This window comes from Hyperolius riggenbachi, chromosome 5 (assembly GCF_040937935.1).
Source record: "Hyperolius riggenbachi isolate aHypRig1 chromosome 5, aHypRig1.pri, whole genome shotgun sequence".
In the NCBI taxonomy this organism is placed as follows: domain Eukaryota; kingdom Metazoa; phylum Chordata; class Amphibia; order Anura; family Hyperoliidae; genus Hyperolius; species Hyperolius riggenbachi.
In genome coordinates this window covers 250,639,252-250,661,683 of record NC_090650.1, presented here as the reverse complement: position 1 = coordinate 250,661,683, position 22,432 = coordinate 250,639,252, and the positions used below count along the sequence as shown (strand labels likewise).

Sequence of the window (22,432 nt, the reverse complement as noted above, 5' to 3'; positions counted from 1 at the left end):
ACCGCTTTATGCTGCAATTGCGTTAGAATAAATCGTATTTATTATTTTCCAGGTCAAAGAGTTCACTTTCGGACTTGCATCAGGGAGTGAATGACAACACCACTCTGGAAAAGCTCTTAGAAAAGCGTTTTTACCAAAACTGCAGCATGCAGTGGAGAGCCAGGAGGGGGAAAAAAATAGCTGCACAAAACGTTTACGATTACGATTTTAGATGTGAATGTGGCCTGATTGTCTGAAATGGTTAATTGATGTGAGTTAGGCATACACAGGTCTATTATGGCGCTATGTGCCAAGATGATCTATCCCTCCCCAATTTATTATTGATCAGATGATTGATTTGTACAGGGCTTTGGAGTCGGCGTAAAAAGCAATTGAATACTAGAATGAGTCAGCAAGGAATACACCAACACCGACTACTAATAAATGTAAATTGGAATAAAAAATACAATATCTTAAGGTCCTATTTCACAGGTAATGGCTACTTTGCTGTAAGAATAAAGCATATTTGCATTGTAAACTCACTAGCATGAAGTCCCCTCGTTTTGACTGCAGATTCAATGTAACTGCTCATTACTCGGGCTCAATGATTGGTCAGAATATATCCTTTAACGTTTCTTCTTTTGTTAAAATGTTAATGAATGTTTGTAGATCCTTTAATAAAAATGCACAATGACATATGCTCATCTATATATTTATACTGACTTTATCAGTATTCTTATTCATACTGGAAATGACAGGCTTGGGTGGCTAATAAGGACATGTGTGCGCTTTCTAGATAGTAGTTCTGTGTTATGTTCCCAGCAGTAGACACATCTTCATATAGCTTTAAAACTGCAGAGCTTTAGAAGTGATGAGATACCTTGTACACTGCGTTCAGTCAATATGAAAGTACATTTGTTTGTTTAAAATTGAGAAGTCAGTCACCATAATCTGAGCCGTTTTGGTGCCCGTTTCCACTAGGGCCAAATGTGGCCTGAATCTGCAGCGTTTTCTTGCATGCAAGCTGCACAGGCAAATGCTGCCTATCTAATTCATAGTCTGCCGCCCAGATCACACTTTGGCAGAAATCTGCCGCACGCCATTCAGATTCCAAACGCAGCAAAATCAGTCTGCAGCTACACAGAACAGGAGCCATGGCTGAAACTGAAATGAACGCAGCTCCTAGTGGAAATTAGCCATTAGTGAAAGAATTTGTGTCAATTCCATAGCCCTAGTATTATATACCACGTTGCACAATTAAAGGACAACTGAAGTGAGAAGAATATGAAGGCTGCCATATTGATTTCCTTTAAAACAATACCAGTTACCTGGCCGCCCTGCTGATCTATTTGGCTGCAGTGGTGTTTGAATAATGCCAGAATCAAGCATGCAGCTAATCTTGTCAGATCTGACAATGTCCGAAACTTCATGTCCTCTCTCCATAGTGCGCAGGCGTGGCTGTGTCCCGGTGGCATGTACATTATGTGACTACATACATGCATTCAGGTCATGGGACACAGGTAGCGCTGGAAGGAGCTAGGAGGAACCAGCATACAGGTGAGTGTGTGTTCTACTGCAAAACTCTTCACAAGTCTGCGGGAGCACATTTTAGAATGGTGTGGTCCGCTAGCCATCCCAAAATCTACTGCTGCACACCCAACTGCCTTCTTTTGAGCGATATTTTTTTATGCCTTTGTGAACATCCATGGCTGGAAATTGATCAAAATTACAATTGTATGGCCATGTTAAGGCTTCGATCTTTGGCAGATTGGATCATAAGGATCAAATCTATTGGGAATGTATGGGCCCCTGTAACCACTTTAAGCAAAATGAACGTTTATAAACATCTTATTTGTGCACTAAATAGTGTAAATAGGACATTTAATAAATGGCACGTGTCAGTTTTTAACCCTCAATGAAAGGATGCAAAGTGGTTAATCTCAGGAGACTCGCACAGAGATTTTCCAACATGCCCAATCATACCTTCGATCAGTAAAATAACTAAACTTCATCAGAAATGAACTGATCAGAGTTGGCAGATTTGTCCATTTTCTGGCATTTATAAAGTAATCATATCTGCCAGAAAAATTGGTGTACTTAGTTTTACTTAAACTTTTCTCTATAGGCTCATTAGTCACCTTGCTGTTGCAGTGCCACCGTGAGCTATAGGTTTTATAGCTATTGGTAATGCCAAAGACTAAAAAGTATACTTGAGGTGAACCTTGGCCAAAAAGACATACTAACCTAAAATGAGGGAAGCCTCTGGATCCTATAGAGGCTTCCCACGCGTACCAGCAGTCTCTGGCCCTGTAAAGAACTCCAGTGAAAATAATGTAATAAAAAAAAGTGCTTCATTTTTACAATAATTATGTATAAATGATTTAGTCAGTGTTTGCCCATTGTAAAATCCCTTATTTATATTCTGACATGTATCTCATGGTGACATTTTTACTGCTGGCAAGAGATGTAGCTGCTGCTTTCTGTTTTGGCAGTTGGAAACAGCTATTTCCCACAATGCAACAGGTTTCACAGACAGGAAACTGCCAAGAGTACGTACTCAGAATTTCTTTGTGGAAGAGGTTTCACCACATCAGCCATACATCGCCCCCTGATGGTCTGTTTGTGAAAAGGAATAGATTTCTCATGTAAAAGGGTGTATCGGCTACTGATTGGGATAAAGTCCAATTCTTGGTCGGAGTTTCTCTTTAAGGACCAGAGACTTCTGGTACCACAAATCTGCGACACCCGTTGAATTGCCGCACATACCTGGTGCTCTCGCCGGTCACCCCACTTTTCAAAGGCTGCATGCTCCTCTCTCTGCCATCACTATGACTGCAGAGCTTTGTGCGCTGGTCAGGAGCCACTTTCATTGGCTCCTGGCGCTGTCTGTCAATGTGAGCCAATGTGATTTGCTCACAGTGATCACGCATCCAGGAGCCAATGAAGGTGACTCCTGGCCGTCTCACGGAGCTCTGTCTTATAGATGGCAGGGCGAGTGAACTGCGGCAGGTGCAGAGCGGTGATATCGGCGGTATTGCATGGCGGACTGATTGACATCTACATCCTGTCAGAGCCGTGCAGCCACCTGCAGGACGTAGATTTCAACTAAAGCGGTACGGAAGCAGTTAGTGGGTCCACCTTCAGGTATTCTCATGTGATTGATTTTTGACACCCATGGTTTAAAAAGGTCAAAATCTAAAACCGTCTAATTCTCAGGTCAAATTGGTGATGAAGATTCAACATTTATTGAAAAGTCTCAAACTAAGTGGCATAACTATAGCAACTGGGTGGGCCTACACCCCCCCCCCCTTTCCATTGGAGCGGTTTAAATATTTACCTGCTCCAGTGCGTGTTCAGGTCTCCTCTGATCTTCCTGACAGCAACACGCTCTATGCTGCACACCTCTGGCTTCTGACGTATGTCACGTGATCGAGAGAAGGTTGTATTGAAGCGCAGAGCATGCGACTGCCAGGAAGAACAGAAAAGACACAATAGATAAATGCATCCAAGGAGGTAGGCCCCATGGGAATTTTGGTGTGTGTGGGGTGTCCTATGGGCTCTTGCTGCACCCTGGCTCAAACAGACATTGATGAATTAAGATACACTGTCACTGGTGTGCTCCTCTGGATGGGAAGGCAGTGCACGGTCTTTCATTTGCTGCTTACAGTGATGGAAATTGGAGGCTTTCAAGGGCCACATAAAATGGCATGGAGGGCTGCAGTCAGCGGGCTGGCCTTGAGTTTGACATCTGTGCTTTAAGCAAACACAGCACAGTGTTTCTGTATTCAAGTTTCATTTATTTTAAATAGGAGAGATATGTTTACTCACTGAAGAACCTTTTGAAGGCACTGGATGTAACATGCCTATATAACTGCCAGGGCTGTGGAGTTGGAGTCGGAGCAATTTTGGGTACCTGGAGTTGGAGTCGGAGTCTTTGGTTTCAGGGGAGTCCGAGTCTGATGATTTTCGTAGCAAATCCACAGCCCTGGTAAGTATAAGACTAAGGAGTCAGAGAGTCTGAGTCAGAGCCATTTTGGTTACCTGGAGTTGGAGATGGAGTTGGTGGTTCCATAAACTGAAGAGTCGGAGTTGGTGTCGATGTCTCTTGTTTGAATCCCAGCCAGGGCACTATCTACACAGTTTGTATGTTCTCCCTGTGTCTGCTTGGGTTTCCTTGGGGCTCCCCTTTCCTAATTTGGCCCTAGACTTCAATGGGCATACCATCATGGTGGGGACACTAAACTATGACCGTGTTAGGAGTTAGTTTGTGAGCTCCTCTGAGGCACAGTTGGCGATAAGACTATTCTGTACAGCTCTGTTTGAACTTGGAAATGCATAACCCCAAATGCCGCTCACCGACTACTTACCCAAGCCTACCTCTACCATCTCAAGAATATAGTATAGCTTTTGAGAGGTTTTGTATTCCCTTTTCTTCTAACTAATAAACTCTAGATACAAAGCATTAGCCTGTTCTGAACTTTGGAGGAAAAAGACAGTAAAGCATTCTCCCATTTGCACTCCAGTACTTTCAGAGACTTGCCAACCTAGCTTCCTCTTTTTATTTATAAATCTTTATTTTGCTTTGTACAATAGAATTTCATGTACAAGTTGTATGCTGGGAATACACCATTAGATTTTGTGTTAGATAGATGGTTCGATAGATAATTTATAATTTCTCATAAAAGTGAATGGAAAAGATAAGAAAATCGATCGGACAGTAAATCGACTGAGAAATCTCATCCTGTATTCCCAGCATTAGTCTTTAGTTTAAATATATTCTATAAGGAGGTGACTTTGAGACTTGCATACCTACACAGCTGGTTTTAATCAAGCTAAATCTTTGACAGGTTGTGACCTTTTATTTCAGTAAAGTGATAGATGGGTTTAGAAGTCTTGTGTAAAACCTTATTTTGAGTTTGGCATTGATGAGTGTTATTAGAGTCCTTCCAGTTATTCTGTTAAAGGACCTTTGTTAGCTGCACAGCTAAACTGTTGCGTTATTTGCTGGGCCCTTGTTTATTTGGCAGCATCACTTGTATTTGGATCAGCTCTAGTTTGGATTTCTACAGTCTTCATTACTTTTGTGTGCAGAGAGCCTGCAAGGAGTCCTTCAAGGATGAACGCCCACTGAAGATTGGGGCCTCAGAGACTGTTGTTTTGGAGAGGGTCAATGTTTTGTAAGAGTCAAATCAGAACAGTTATAGCATTGTTTTGCATTTCTCCTCTATGGCCCTTCCCAGAAAGGACTGCGTGTGACAGTTGTCACGTGGCCATGCTGCACACAGGCTCCTAAGAGAAAAAGTCAGCTTACCTTTACTCCATTGCTAAGTGTTTGTTTATGAGGAGAAAAATAATCCCTGGCTTGATACGTTTTTGTACAAAGTCCACTTTTAATTTTGACAAGGTCATGCATATAGCGATATAGTGTTTTGCGTGTATTTCTCTAAACATGTCTAGGAGTCCTGTTCATCTGTTAATCAGGTGTTTCTCATCGTTTAGTATTGTTAGTTTGCTATTTTAGATGGACACTTTTTTTTTGTCTAAAATAATTAAGGGGATATCTGTACAGGTTTTATTGCAATCTTTGTTCTAATTCGATTACTCTTACTTTTTCAGTTGTTTCAAGGAGCAAGAAATAGATTGTGTTGCGCTGTTGTAACTCTGTAGCAAAGACTTAAAACCTTTTGGATTGTATTGCTCTGTGGCCTTTTTGCAGAAATCCTTTCCAATAGTCATCCTTCTGTCTCAGAAACTGAGAATCATGAAATGATGAAAGATAAAAAATCATCAGACTCAGTTTATGAAACCTCCGACTCCAGGTATCCAAAATGGCTCCGACTCCTTGACTCAGATTCCCTAGCTAATTTTTACAAAGGCTATGGATTTGGTTCAAAAATCATCTGACTCCTCAGTTTTAGGTATTATCAATGAGATGCAAATGTTTCTGAAATTATGCAAATTGTTATGCAAATGTATGCCGTTTGATAACAGACCAATTAATTTAAAAAAAAATTGCATTAACTCAGAAAAATTTGCATATCTACTCAGTTTATTGAGACCTCCCACTCCAGGTACCTCAAATCGCTCTGACATCAACTCCGACTCCACAGCTGGAGTATAGGGTTGGGGAACTATGCACTAGAGGATGCAAATGGCCAGTCTTCCTTCTTATATAGCACCTTTAAAAATGCAACTAGTGGCTGATCACTGTAGACTTGCTTTTGTCTTTTTACCTTATTACAGGCAGACCGGGGAATACATCAGTAGTGTGATGGTGCAGTTTCACATTAAAGGGACTGCTATTGTGGAAATTTGTGAACATTTAAAATGTGTATAGGAAGCTTGTTTCTCCTGGATTAAAATGCACTATAAATTACTTTTCTCCTGTGTTCCAGTCGCATACAGTAATCAGTAAAAATCTGAAACATCTGGCAGGATTTGGACTAGTTCATCTCCTCATGGGGTATTGTTAGGGGTTTTCTTTATTTAAAAAAGCACTTAATGGATGGCAGTTGCTCAGTCATGTTGTGCAAATGATTAGGGAGGCTGGTCAACCTCTTTGTACAGATCCTTTTTAGGGATTGCTTTTTATTTATTTATTTTATTTCTATATAGAATAAAAAGGAGATGCTGAGAATCCCCCAAGAGGAGGTGAACTTGTTCAAAACTGGTTAGGCTTAAGAAAAAGTAATTTTATACTACATTGTACTTATCTGTATGCATACAAATGTATATTCAAGTTTACAATTTTTTTTTTGCCAGTTGTCGGGCTCAGGCTGGAAATCCGTAGTTCAGAGCAGTAACCTCGAGCCTGACTTGTGGTAGACACCAGGAGATTAATGAAGAGCGTAGTGCACAGCGTGCTTTGTAACTCCCTCCCATGGGATCCAGACACTGGCATCCATTCTCCTTCCGGTTCTCGGAGGCTCTGGATCACTCTGGTGTGAGCATAGTCTGTCGTTGTGACAGCCGGCAGTCTCCCTATAGGGTTACAGCGCCACTCAGAGGGCGGAGGGAGAATTGCAGCGCTAGATCTCAGGGAAGCGCAGGTGCTGCTGTAGGTTCTCATTTTTTTTTCTTGCTTTTAGTTTCTAAAAGCTAATGAAAAAATTATACTGCTTTTAGACCCTAAAATCGGGAAAGAATCATACTGCCAGGGTGGTTTATGGAGTTGTACAGTGTCTTCTCTTTCTGTTCTTAGTTTGGAAACACACAAGGTCCTCTTACGCTGTAACATCTGAATGTTCTTTCTCTATATTTCTGTGGCAATCATATTCCCAGAACCTGACACTAAAATAATCAGATATTTGTTGTCGCTTACCATGCACCTTGTTTCAGTAGCAGGGGTGAGGAGTTTACTATTGAGAGATATGTTTGTTCCCTTATTTCTGAAGAGGATTTAAAATGGCCCTGAACTGTAAAAATATAGCTGCACTCCTTTCCTTATGGCATCTTTGAACGAAGGCCACATCTATACTTGGCAGCCCCGTCCCCTCTTTCCATTTGTCCTGGATTTATGGGCGGTGGTAGTACATACAGTGTGATATCATTCTCTGACCTATTCTACAGTAAAGAGGCTCTTATGTTAGGAGCACAGCTTCAGTCACTGGATCTTATTGACTTGTTAAGCAGAAGCAAGCCTTTCTTTTTCCCACACAGTTGTTAGTGCTGATTGCTAGATGGTGCTGTGCTTTATGGTGGCTGCCATCGTCCTTTGGGATAGCCAACAATTAAAGATCACCTGTTCTCCTTGGTAGGAAACACAAAATGCAATTAACATAAACAGTAATTAGTGGGTGTTAAGGGTGATCCCAGCCCAGCTACCAGTTTCAGTGTGTTTCTTACACCTGAGGGGGCACTGAACTCTTTATATCCTCCTAGGTGTAAGGCTCTAGACAGTCTTATGTTGCTGACCTTGAGGCCTTTTTTCCCTCCTGAGTGCGCGCCAGCCTGCAAGGTGTTCCAGCTGGTAGGCTTGTCCCATGGGAGACTACATACCTCTCCTAAAGTGAGAGGGATGTGAAGGCTGCCATATTCATTTCCCTTTAAACAATGCAAATTGCCTTGCTGTGGTAAACTGCTGCAGGAACTATGATTGCGCTTGGGTAAAAGTCACAATGCATGTGATCCCTGCAGTGGAAAAGGGGATCCAGAATTACAATGTTGAGGTGGCCATACACTTGTAGATTGCCAATAGGTTCTGATCAGAGATGAATCTATTACTGTCATACACTGCAAATACATTTTTTAAAAAATTCACTTTGATCTCCATTAAAAAAGTATGGACCTGCCGTTGCAGTGCAGGACCAACTGGCAGGCTGGTTTTCCCCTGTTCCTAGTGCGGGGCCACAGCAGAGTGGTGGCAGTGGAGTGCAATCACCTGTCCTCTGCCGCGCTCCTCTGTCTGGTCTCCATCCCTACGTGTCACCTTTTCCCCATAATTTCGGCTGAATCTATGCAGTCACGTGACATACGTGCGTCTGGGTCACTGGGAACAGGTACCACAGCAGAGGGGAGGGTCTATTAGTTGGCCACTAACCCACCACCATGCACCTGCTTCGGCCTTTCTAATAAGATCTCTCCATCTGGAAATCAATTGAAGTCCCGATAGGGTGGCCATGTTGGGGGTGTCTATCTCCAGCAGATTCTATCAGATCACAGTGAATAAATGTGCAGGGGGAAAATTGATGTGTATGGGCACCTTTAATCATGGTGCCCCATAGTGCCTAAATGTTGTAAAAGTGCACTTTTCAGACTGCATCTTGTATCTGGAAAAAACAGATGGGGTGAGAAATTTGTAGTATTTTCTGTAGCAAGCAGTAGGTTTTGCACCATATCTTTGTAACTTTGGATTGTCCCTTGTTAGAGGGCAGTTTTATGCTTGCTGTACTACAATGAAGACTAGTGTAAGAAACTACTGTGGTCAGGTTCATTTATAGTTACCATCTGTAGTGAAAATGTTGGACTTGTGGGTTTTCATTTATATTTTGTGTGTAATTACAGATTTTGAATATTTAAAACTGGATCAAATAAATTGATTAAGTTCAAGTCACACTGCATTTGACTGTTATGATGCAGCCAATTAAAAAGGCCAACAAGAACACCATTCATTGTATGTAAAAATTAAAATATTTTTGCCTTACCGCCATCCTTCAGATTGAACTGGTGTTATACTCCATATGAATGTGCAATGCTGCAATTTGCATTTTGCACTCCTGAAGAGATAATTTAGTGCTTTCTGTTATGAACTTGCTGCTAAGCGCGATCTTATTGTCTTCAACAGATTGCTTCACAACGAATCAGTTCCGTTGACCTGTCCTGTTGTAATTTAGAGTACCTTCCTGAAAATTTGTATTATAGTCAAGATCTTACCCATCTGAACCTGAAGCAGAATGTTCTCCGGCTTAGTCCTGCTGTAGAAGGGACCCTTGATGGCTTGCAAAGGTAAGAGGATCGATGTTTTACATTTTTCTGTGTTAATGGTGAAGGTCCTGTACTCTCCTTGTTTTTAAAGGTTTCAAAAATTGTGATTTCATGTTATAATTGCAGCCAGGGACAGATGTGTATGGGTTTGTGGTTTAATAGTTCACATAGAATAAAGAAGCATTCCAGGTTATGTTCTGCTGTGAGATGACTTATCACACTTTTATCTTTAAAGTGAGCCTGTAGTGAGAGGGACAATGAAGGTTGTGAAACTTCTTTCTGTTTTGTGCCCTGTAAAGTCTGTGCCAGGGAATGAGAACTTTCAGAATGCGCTTACATCATCTCCTGTGTTAACAATAAGTACGGTAACTACTTCACAGCAGAGTCAGAAGATTCAGTAGTCTCTAAAAATAACACTGTAGTTCTTGTAGCTGTAAATTAACTTATCTGTTTCTCCTTCTCTTCTTCCTTTAGCTGAGTTAATCTTGCTGTTGTAAGCTTCTACAGCTGACACCTTTTGACAGTTCAGCTCAGATTCCACTAGAAGCATGCGATTTAAGGGATGCAAAATAGCATATGCATGTATGCAGGTTTTTTTTTACATGCGAATTAGCATGTGCATTTTCACAATTTTTTGTATGATTTTTACAAAGAAGGGCGTCCTATTGTCCATGCGAAAAAGTGCACAATTCTTCTGCATGCAGCGTCCAAAAAATAGTAAGTGGTTACTTACTATTAGTAATTTTTTTTTCTGGATACAAATTTTGCATTTTGTGGTGACAGGTCTATAGGAAATTATTGCTATATGAAATTTGTGTACCGAAAAAACACAAACTTTGCACCTTATGCAAATGGGCCTTTCAAGTTATAAAACACAAATGTCATTCTGATGCCAAATTATATTACTTAGAATTCTCATTTGATTAATTCTGCCCGGAATTGAGCGTGCAAAAACAGTCCAGTAGCCCTTTATGGAGTCCCCCTTTTAAATCAAATTTCTGCATATACAGGTAAAACTCGAAAAATTTTAAATTGTGCAAAAGTCCCATTTATTTCAATAATTCAACTTTCAAAGGTGAACCTTATATATGAAATGGGAACCCTTTGCAGGTGTTTGCGATTAATTAGCTCACTAGAGTGACACTTTGAGCCCAGAATGTTGAACATTTTCACAATACTCTAATGGTCTGAGATTTTGATTTTGGGATTTTCATAAGCTGTAAGCCATAATTGTCAGTTATAACAAATAGACTTGAAATATCTCGCTTTGCCTGTAATGAGTCTATTTAATATATTCGTTCCACCTTAAGTCGAATTGCTGAAATAAATGGAATTTTACACAATATTCAAATTTTTTCGAGTTTCACCTGTGGTATGTTGCCATCAATCTAAATGTTGTAGGTTGTGGTAGAAAGCCATCGTAGGCTTGTATGTCCCTTACTTTCCTCCTGATCCTCCTCCTTGCTCTGCTTTTTGTCCTGATTCTGTAGTTGAGTTGCATGCATTGGCCTGGTGGCACACTCCTTTGATCGATACACCCAGCTATGGGAGTGTGATAAAGAATGCATGCCACCAGGCTAACGCATACCCCCTACTGCACTTCTTGGGCGACTCTGCTGCAGGAGCAGAATGAACAGCTGAGCGAAGAGAACAGCAAGGAATATACAAGCCTACAGGGACTGGAAGAAGCCCCACATTAACAAAAGAACATTTATTTCCCACCTCTGGGATACTTAAATAAAATCAAAACTCCACTGAACCCCTATTGTTTGTTTAACTAATGTTATATTAGTTGTCATATAACATTTGCTCTCTCCATATTTGCCTTCTGTCCATTTTCGAGCAAGCATGCCTTTAACCACTTGAGGACCACACACAGTCTTTTCGCCCCTTAAGGACCAGAGCCTTTTTCTCTATTCAGACCACTGCAGCTTTCACGGTTTATTGCTCGGTCATACAACCTACCACCTAAAGGAATTTTACCTCCTTTTCTTGTCACTAATACAGCTTTCTTTTGGTGCTATTTGATTGCTGCTGCGAGTTTTACTTTTTATTATATTCATCAAAAAAGACATGAATTTTGTCAAAAAAAATGACTTTTTTAACTTTCTGTGCTGACATTTTTCAAATAAAGTAAAATTTCCTATACATTTGAGCGCGAAACTTATTCTGCTACATGTCTTTGATTAAAAAAAAAAAACATTCAGTGTATATTTATTGGATTGGGTAAAAATTATAGCGTTAACAAACTATGGTGCCAAAAGTGAATTTTCCCATTTTCAAGCATCTCTGACTTTTCTGCGCACCTGTCAGGTTTCATGAGGGGCTAAAATTCCAGGATAGTACAAATACCCCCCAAATGACCCCATTTTGGAAAGAAGACATCCCAAAGTATTCAGTGAGAGGCATGGTAAGTTCATAGAAGATTTTATTTTTTGTCACAAGTTAGCAGAAAATGACACTTTATTTTTTTACACACAATTGTCTATTTATAGAGATATTTCTCCCACTCAGCATGGGTATGTGGAAAAATACACCCCAAAACACATTATACTACTTCTCCTGAGTACGGAAATACCACATGTGTGGCACTTTTTTGTACCCTAACTGCGCTAAGGGGTCCAAAGTCCAATGAGTACCTTTAGGATTTCACAGGTCATTTTGAGAAATTTCGTTTCAAGACTACTCCTCACGGTTTAGGGCCCCTAAAATGCCAGGACAGTATAGGAACCCCACAAATAACCCCATTTTAGAAAGAAGACACCCCAAGGTATTCCGTTAGGAGTATGGTGAGTTCATAGAAGATTTTTTTTTTTTGTCACAAGTTAGCGGAAATTGATTTTAATTGTTTTTTTTCACAAAGTGTCATTTTCCGCTAACTTGTGACAAAAAATAAAATCTTCTATGAACTCACCATACTCCTAACAGAATACCTTGGGGTGTCTTCTTTCTAAAATGGGGTCATTTGTGGGGTTCCTATACTGCCCTGGCATTTTCGGGGCCCTAAACCGTGAGGAGTAGTCTTGAAACCAAATGTCGCAAAATGACCTGTGAAATCCTAAAGGTACTCATTGGACTTTGGGCCCCTTAGCGCACTTAGGGTGCAAAAAAGTGCCACACATGTGGTACCGCCGTACTCAGGAGAAGTAGTATAATGTGTTTTGGGGTGTATTTTTACACATACAGATGCTGGGTGGGAGAAATATCTCTGTAAATGACAATTATTTGGTTTTGTTACACACAATTGTCCATTTACAGAGAGATTTCTCCCACCCAGCATGGGTATGTATAAAAATACACCCCAAAACACATTATACTACTTCTTCTGAGTACGGCGATACCACATGTGTGACACTTTTTTGCAACCTAGGTGCGCTAAGGGGCCTAACGTCCTATTCACAGGTCATTTTGAGGCATTTGGATTCTAGACTACTCCTCACGGTTTAGGGCCCCTAAAATGCCAGGGCAGTATAGGAACCCCACAAGTGACCCCATTTTAGAAAGAAGACACCCCAAGGTATTCTGTTAGTATGGTGAGTTCATAGAAGATTTTTTTTTTTGTCACAAGTTAGCGGAAAATGACACTTTGTGAAAGAAAAAACAATACATATCAATTTCCGCTAACTTGTGACAAAAAATAAAATCTTCTATGAACTCATCATACACCTAACAGAATACTTTGGGGTGTCTTCTTTCTAAAATGGGGTCACTTGTGGGGTTCCTATACTGCCCTGGCATTTTACAGGCCCAAAACTGTGAGTAGTCTGGAAACCAAATGTCTCAAAATGACTGTTCAGGGGTATAAGCATCTGCAAATTTTGATGACCGGTGGTCTATGAGGGGGCAAATTTTGTGGAACCGGAGGGTGGCCTCTTAGATGACAGGATGTATTGGGCCTGATCTGATGGATAGGAGTGCTAGGGGGGTGACAGGAGGTGATTGATGGGTGTCTCAGGGGGCAGTTAGAGGGGAAAATAGATGCAATCAATGCACTGGGGAGGTGATCGGAAGGGGGTCTGAGGGGGATCTGAGGGTTTGGCTGAGTGATCAGGAGCCCACATGGGGCAAATTAGGGCCTGATCTGATGGGTAGGTGTGCTAGCGGGTGACAGGAGGTGATTGATGGGTGTCTCAAGGTGTGATTAGAGGGGGGAAATAGATGCAAGCAATGCACTAGCGAGGTGATCAGGGCTGGGGTCTGAGGGCGTTCTGAGGTGTGGGCGGGTGGTTGGGTGCCCGCAAGGGGCAGATTAGGGTCTAATCTGATGGGTAACAGTGACAGGTGGTGATAGGGGGTGATTGATGGGTAATTAGTGGGTGTTTAGAGGAGAGAAGAGATGTAAACACTGCACTTGGGAGGTGATCTGATGTCGGATCTGCGGGCGATCTATTGGTGTGGGTGGGTGATCAGATTGCCCGCAAGGGGCAGGTTAGGGGCTGATTGATGGGTGGCAGTGACAGGGGGTGATTGACAGGTGATCAGGGGGGATAGATGCATACAGTACACTGGGGGGGGGGGGGTCTGGGGAGAATCTGAGGGGTGGGGGGGTGATCAGGAGGGAGTAAGGGGCAGATTAGGGACTAAGAAAAAAAATAGCGTTGACAGATAGTGACAGGGAGTGATTGATGGGTGATTAGGGGGGTGACTGGGTGCAAACAGTGGTCTGGGGGGTGGGCAGGGGGGGGGGGGTCTGAGGGGTGCTGTGGGCGATCAGGGGGCAGGGGGGGGGAAATCAGTGTGCTTGGGTGCAGACTAGGGTGGCTGCAGCCTGCCCTGGTGGTCCCTCGGACACTGGGACCACCAGGGCAGGAGGCAGCCAGTGTAATAGGCTTTGTATACATTACAAAGCCTATTATACAAAGTACATGCGGCGATCCGGGTGCTAGTAACCCACCTGCGCTACCGAACGGCCGGCGGGTTACAGCGAACGGGGGGCGGAGCCAGTTCCCGGCGGCTGATCGCGTCACGAATGACGCGATCGCCGCATAGCAACGCCCGCAGCCGCCCCCGCCGATGGGCGTATTGCGGTCGTTTGGGCCCGGACTTTGCCGCCGCCCATCGGCTGGGGGCGGTCCTTAAGTGGTTAAGCTGTTCATAGACATACCACGAATAGTACTTGATGGGTTCTATAAAACGTTTAAATGCTTAAACCATAATAGAGACATGGATAATAATCATTTGATACGGCACATAACCACTAGTGACTAGAGGTCACAGATGATATGGCTCATTAGGTCAATTGGCAGCAAACTCTAAAACTGAAGCGAAGAAAAATTTATGATAAAATTAATTGTATGTGTAGTACGGATAATGAACTAATAGAACATTAGTAGCATGGAAAATAATTTCATATTTTTATTTTCAGTCATATAGCTTTTTTTTTTATTTTAGAACATTGCATTATTCCCTAATATTTGCTGTTTACAAATCATACTCTGTATTTTAAAGTGGACCCAAACTAAAAATGGAAGATTTCAGAAATAAAATCTCTTTTCTAAATTAAAATAATAAATAGCAGCCTTTTTTCAGCTGCATGATGACAAATATAAAATATTTTTTTTTTCATTTATTGGAGAAACCCCTCCCTTCCTTTCATATTGCTGGCAAATAATCCGGCAAACTGGTGGAGTAGATGGTGTTCAGCAAAGGAGGATTTGCTAATGGCTGCCCCCTGTATAACCCTAGTTATGCAAAGAGGAGGGTGAAAAGCATGCACTGAAATGCTCATAGGCTTGAAGGAGTGTTTATTTATATTTGTATGTGTCAGAGTGGTGCAACTAAATATTTTGAATTAAAAAAGTTTGTTTGGGTCCGCTTTAACCACTTTACCACTAAGGGGTTTTACCCCTTGAACACCAGAGCAATTTTCACCTTTCAGCGCTCCTTCCATTCATTCGTCTATAACTTTATTATTACTTATCGCAATGAAATGAACTATATCTTGTTTTTTTCGCCACCAATTAGGCTTTCTTTAGGTGGGACATTATGCCAAGAATTATTTTATTCTAAATGTGTTTTAATGGGAAAATGGGGGAAAAAATGCAGTTTTCGGCCATTATAGTTTTTAAATAATGCATGGTACTGTAATTAAAACCCATGAAATGTATTTGCCCATTTGTCCCGGTTATAAAACCGTTAAATTATGTCCCTATCACAATGTTTGGCGACAATGTTTTATTTGGAAATAAAGGTGCATTTTTTTCAGTTTTGTTTACATCCCTGATTACAAGCCCGCAGTTTATAAAGTAACAGTGTTATACCCTCTTGACATAAATATTTAAAAAGTTCAGTCCCTAAGGTAACTATTTTTTTTTTTTTTTTTTTTTATTACAAAAAAAAAAAAAAATTGGGGAGCGTGGGAGGTAATGAGTTAATTTATTGTGTAAATGTAATGTGTTTTGTATATGTAAAATGCTTTAGGGTGTAGTTTTACTATTTGGCCACAAGATGGCCACAGTGTTTGTTTACATGCGACCTGTAAGCGTCCGGAAGGACGCTTACAGGAAGCAGTACGAGGCTGAGAAGATCACAATGATCGCGCTGTTTCTAATAGAAGCAGCGGATCATTGCGGGGCTTAGATCCACGAACGGGAATGGATTTTCCCGTTCATTGATCTCCGGCCGAGCGGGCGGTGGTGTGCACGAGCGGCGGGAGCGCGGAAGGTACGGATTTCTCCGTCTCTGGTTTTTTAGGGGGGGGGGAGGGAAGGGACGGAGAAATTCGTACCGCGGGGGGTTAAGTGCTTAAACTATAACACAGAGCAGAGCTAATGATCCTTTGAACTTTTGTTTCAGTAAAACCTTACACAAACAAGTAACAGTGAGAGACTGGCTCAGATAACTGCTTCAGAAAACCGCACTGTAGCGACCCAAGTTGGGTCAAAGAGCACAGAGAGGCTCTTTTGCATAAAGACACTGAAGTCTCTTTTTTTTAAATTCGTTTTTTATAACAAAATCCTGTTTAACATATTAGCCCTAACTAAACCGCCGCATCCCCGCGCCCTCCCTCTCCCCTGCAAAATCCACGACTTTCTTGGTCGTGAATTTTGCTGCCAGCATTCACTTCTCTGTGAGGCAGGGCTATGAGCTGCAGCCCTGCCTCACGCGCGTCTGTCAGCGGCGGATCTCCGCCTCTCCCCTGCCCCTCTCAGTGAAGGAAGACTGGGCGGGGGTGAGGCGGCGATCCGCCACTGACCTACGCATGCGACCGTTTAGGTAGGCTATTATGTTAAAGGGAATTTTGTAATAAAAAACTGTTTTGTTTTTTTTTTATTATTTTTTTTTTGAGACTTTAGAGTCTCTTTAACAACTTGCCGACTGCCTTAAGCCGATGGGCGGCGGCAAGGGCCGGGCCCAAACGACCCCAATCCGCCCATCGGCTGTGGCGGCGGCGGGCGTGGTTATGCGGCAATCCGCCCCCCTCGCGCTGTAACCTGCCGGCCTTTCGGAAGCGCCGGCGGGTTACTAGCACCCGGATCGCCGCATGTATTATGTATAATAGGCTGTGTAATGTATACAAAGCCTATTATACAGGCTGCCTCCTGCCCTGGTGGTCCCAGTGTCCGAGGGACCACCAGGACAGGCTGCAGCCACCCTAGTTTGCACCCAAGCACACTGATCTCCCCCCCCCCCCCCCCCTGATCGCCCACAGCACCCCTCAGACCCCCCCCCCCCCCCTGCCCAACCCCCAGACCACTGTTTGCACCCAATCACCCCCCTAATCACCCATCAATCACTCCCTGTCACTATCTGTCAACGCTAATTTTTTTTTAACCCTAAACTGCCCCCTGCTCCCTCCTGATCACCCCCCCCCCTCAGATTCTCCTCCAGACCCCCCCCCCCCCCCCTGTGTACTGTATGCCTCTATCCCCCCTGCAATAACCCACTGATCACCTGTCAATCACCCATCAATCACCCCCTGTCACTGCCACCCATCAATGAGCCCCTAACCTGCCCCTTGCGGGCAATCTGATCACCCACCCACACCATCAGATCGCCCGCAGATCCGACGTCAGATCACCTCCCAAGTGCGTTGTTTACATCTGTTCTCTCCTCTAAACACCCACTAATTACCCATCATTTACCCATCAATCACACCCTATCACCACCTGTCACTGTTACCCATCAGATTAGACCCTAATCTCCCCCTTGCGGGCACCCAATCACCCGCCCACACGCACAGATTTCCCTCAGACCCCCCCTTATCAATTCGCCAGTGCATTATCTACATCTGTTCTTCCCTGTAATAACCCACTGATCACCTGTCAATCACCTATCAATCACCCCCTGTCACTGCCACCCATCAATCAGCCCCTAACCTGCCCCTTGCATGCAATCTGATCACCCACCCACACCATCAGATCGCCTGCAGACCCGCCGTCAGATCACCTCCCAAGTGCATTGTTTACAACTGTTCTCTCCTCTAAACACCCACTAATTACCCATCAATCACCCCGTCACCACCTGTCACTGCTACCCATCAGATTAGACCCCTATCTGCCCCTAGGGCACCCAATCACCCACCCACACCCTCGGAACGACCTCAGACCCCCCAGAGCTCCCCCCACCCCCCACCCCCGCGTACTGTATACATCTATTCTCCCCTGTCAATCACCTGTCATTCACCCGTCATTCACCACCTGTCACTGCCACTTATCAGATCAGACCCTAACCTGCCTCTTACGGGCATCTGATCACCCTCCCACACCATCAGATTGCCCCAGACCTACCCTCAGATCACCTCCAAAGTGCATTGTTTACATCTGTTCTGCCATCTAATCACCCACTGATCACCCATCAATCACCCCCTGTCACCACCTGTCGCCCCCTAGCACACCTACCCATCAGATCAGGCCCTAATTTGCCCCATGTGGGCTCCTGATCACTCAGCCAAACCATCAGATCCCCCTCAGACCCCCTTCCGATCACCTCCCCAGTGCATTGATTGCATCTATTTTCCCCTCTAACCACCCCCTGAGACACCCATCAATCACCTCCTGTCACCCCCCTAGCACTCCTATCCATCAGATCAGGTCCAATGCAACCTGTCATCTAAGAGGCCACCCTGCTTATGACAGGTTCCACAAAATTTGCCCCCTCATAGACCACCTGTCATCAAAATTTGCAGATGCTTATACCCCTGAACAGTCATTTTGAGACATTTGGTTTCCAGACTACTCACGGTTTTGGGCCTGTAAAAATGCCAGGACAGTATAGGAACCCCACAAGTGACCCCATTTTAGAAAGAAGACACCCAAAGGTATTCCGTTAGTATGGTGAGTTCATAGAAGATTTTATTTTTTTGTCACAAGTTAGCGGAAAATGACACTTTGTGAAAAAAAAAACAACAATTAAAATCAATTTCCGCTAACTTGTGACAAAAAAAAAAAATCTTCTATGAACTCACCATACTCCTAACGGAATACCTTGGGGTGTCTTCTTTCTAAAATGGGGTCATTTGTGGGGTTCCTATACTGCCATGGCATTTTAGGGGCCCTAAACCGTGAGGAGTAGTCTTGAAACCAAATGTCGCAAAATGACCTGTGAAATCCTAAAGGTACTCATTGGACTTTGGGCCCCTTAGCGCAGATAGGCTGCAAAAAAGTGCCACAAATGTGGTATCGCTGTACTCAGGAGAAGTAGTATAATGTGTTTTGGGGTGTATTTTTACACATACCCATGCTGAGTGGGAGAAATCTCTGTAAATGGGCAATTGTGTGTAAAAAATAAAATAAAAAAAAAAATAAAAAAAAAATTGTCATTTACAGAGATATTTCTCCCACCCAGCATGGGTATGTGTAAAAATACACCCCAAAACACATTATACTACTTCTCCTGAGTACAGCGATACCACATGTGTGGCACTTTTTTGCAGCCTATCTGCGCTAAGGGGCCCAAAGTCCAATGTGTACCTTTTTTGCAGCCTAACTGCGCTAAGGGGCCCAAAGCCCTTTAGGCTTTACAGGGGTGCTTACAATTAGGCACCCCCCAAAATGCCAGGACAGTGAACACACACCCCAAATGACCCCATTTTGGAAAGTAGACACTTCAAGGTATTCAGAGAGGAGCATAGTGAGTCTGTGGCAGATTTCATTTTTTTTTTTTTGTCGCAAGTTAGAAGAAATGGAAACTTTTTTTTTTGTCACAAAGTGTCATTTTCCGCTAACTTGTGACAAAAAATAAAATCTTCTATGAACTCACCATGCCTCTCAGTGAATACTTTGGGGTGTCTTCTTTCCAAAATGGGGTCATTTGGGGGGTATTTATACTATCCTGGAATTTTAGCACCTCCTGAAACCTGACAGGTGGTCAGAAAAGTCAGAGATGCTTCAAAATGGGAAAATTCACTTTTGGTACCATAGTTTGTAAACGCTATAACTTTTACACAAACCAATAAATATACACTGAATGGATTTTTTTTATCAAAGACCTGTAGCACAATAAATTTGGACAAAAATGTATACAGAAATTTTACTTTATTTGAAATATGTCAGCACAGAAAGTAAAAAAAATCATTTTTTTTGACAAATTGAATGTATTTTTTGATGCATATAATAAAAACTAGTGGTTGCATGCAAAAAATTTTACGCATGGAACCACTAACTCGTAAAATTGTATGTGTTACTGTTCCTGTACTAGCGGGAATGCGTAAAAATGTACGCAAGCGGCCCGTCGGCAAGCTGACAGGGGGGACTGGAGCAGCAGTGATTGACTACGAGAGCACAGGATGGCTGCATGGGGCTGGTAGAAGCCCCAGGTAAGTGAAACTCATTTTTTTTTTTTTTGCCTGGATATTCCCTTTAAGGGGCGAAAAAACTGTGGTCCTCAAGTGGATAAAGAAAAATCGTAACCAAGAATTGAACTTCATCCCAATCAATAGCTGATACCCCCTTTCCCATGAGAAATCTTTTCCTTTTCTCAAACTGCTCATCTGGGGTTTCTGTATGGCTAATATTGTGGTGAAACCCCTCCCACAGTGTGATGTCAGTACCATGGTCCTGACAGTTTCCTGTCTGTGAACCTCATTGCATTGTGGGAAATAACAGCTGTTTGCAGCTTTTTCCAACTGGCAAAAAAGCAAGCAGCATCTCCTTCCACTGACATCACCTGCCAGCAGTAAAAATCTCACCATGTAATGTTATAATGTAAATCAGGGAGAGGAAAGATTTTACCGTGGGCAAACACTAACGCAAACACATAAATAAATCATTTATACACCATTATTGTAAAAATGAAGCACTTCTTTTTGTTAGATTTTCACTGGAGTAGATTTTCACTGGAGTTCCTTTTCCTCTACTGGAAACAATAGGAGACTCATATCTGCTACTAATGTTCTACTTCTTGGCTGTACTACACATACAATTCATGGGGCCATATGCAATTCACTTGTTCTCCTGAGTTTTCTCCTAGGACATTTAATTTAAAATAACTTTTTAGCAGTTTGCAATAGAAAAAGTGTCGGTAAGGGAAAAGCACTGCCAAAATTATTTTGAGTAATTATTTGCTTGCTGGTGGTTTAAAGGCATTTTATTTTCAAGTTGTGAAAATATCACCTAGGAGAAAACGGAAAAAGTGAATTGCATATGGCCCCGTGTCTCATAAGTTTATTTTCACTTCAGATTCCCTTTGCTGTGGCTGTTTTTCACAGTCAGACAGCTTTGATCTAGTTTTTGGGATTTGTTATAACCACGTTTTAAATGTTCAGTTGAGTTTCTGCATTAACCATTTTTCAGTAGTGAGAAATGAAAACCTGGCTGATTATGGAAATACCTGCGGATCAACATTCTATGTATATATATATATATGTATGTAGTGGTGGTCCTAGGAAATATTCTGAAAAGAGCATTGGAATGCTCTTTATAAGTGAATTCATGACATGGATCCACTAGCTATATTCAGATAAGTGCAGTGTGCACGGTTTGGGCACACATTATTTTGGCAAGGACAGTTGCTCCTTTTTGAAATTTGTTCCAGTGAAATGAAGATTGTTTTTTTTTTTTTTTTTTTTTTTTATTTGTAGTCGCAAACAAAAGCCATGTCCCAACCTTATTAGCTCGGCTTCATCAGGACCCTCCCGTAGTTGGGGGTAATTTGCATAATAGTTTGCGTTAATCTATAAACACATTTATTGTATAATCTATAAAAAAACTGAGACAAAAAACTAACTCCTCAAAACCAATCAAAATAGACAACCCCCCCATTACTAATTAAGGGGGTCTACTACTTCCGCTGCAAGAGAAAGGAACAAGAAAAAAAAAGAGAGAGAGAGAAAAGAGAGAAGCTCCCACATCAAAAACACAGCAGTAGGCAACTCCCTCCCCCTCCCACCCCTCCCTACATCAATCAACTTACCACTTTCATTCAACCCTCTTATCCCCGCATTCACACCATCCAATCATCCATTTATTCCGGGTCAAGCCTTACCTACCGTTAAATTAAGATTATAGCCTGCTAATCCACAATGTATATATTTCCTTCCCTATTCTACGGATGGGTTGTATTCTGTCTTCTGCTTCTTCTACCATCTCATTTCCTATTTCATCCTCCAGAGTTGTTGTCATTTGTTACCCATTTCTGAACAGATGGTGCTCCTTGTGCTTTCCATAACTTTATAATAAGTTTTCTCGCGACCGCTGTTCCCAGGATTAGCAATGACTCCCACGACTGTCCCAATCCCTGAACCCCGTCCAACACTCCAAACAAAGCCCCCATAATGTCGATGGTTAGATCTATATTAAATTTAACTCTTAAAAAAACTTTCCACCTCCACCCAAAAATTTCTCACTTCAGGGCACTCCCACATCATATGTGCCAAAGTACCACGTTGATTATTGCACTTCCAACATAGGTCATTTACTATTAGGCCAATACTTGCCATCCTTGCCGGGGTGAAGTACCATCTCGCTATTAGGCCTCTTGCACACTGCAAGTGATTCTGATTCAGATTCCGCTTTTTAATCAGTTTTTACATCCGATTCAGATTCTGATTTGCAGTTTGCTCCCTGCACACTGCAAATCGGAATCTTAACCT

The 22,432-nt window shown here is 42.4% G+C and overlaps 1 protein-coding gene across 1 annotated transcript in view; it reads left to right on the top strand.

The window, feature by feature from the left end:
- Positions 1–22,432, top strand: part of PHLPP1 (PH domain and leucine rich repeat protein phosphatase 1) — a 232,367-nt gene that overhangs the window by 137,533 nt on the left and 72,402 nt on the right. The window contains exon 4 of the mRNA XM_068236762.1: positions 9,263–9,423. Within this exon, the coding sequence (XP_068092863.1) occupies positions 9,263–9,423 (161 nt within the window). The remainder of the gene's footprint in view (positions 1–9,262; positions 9,424–22,432) is intronic.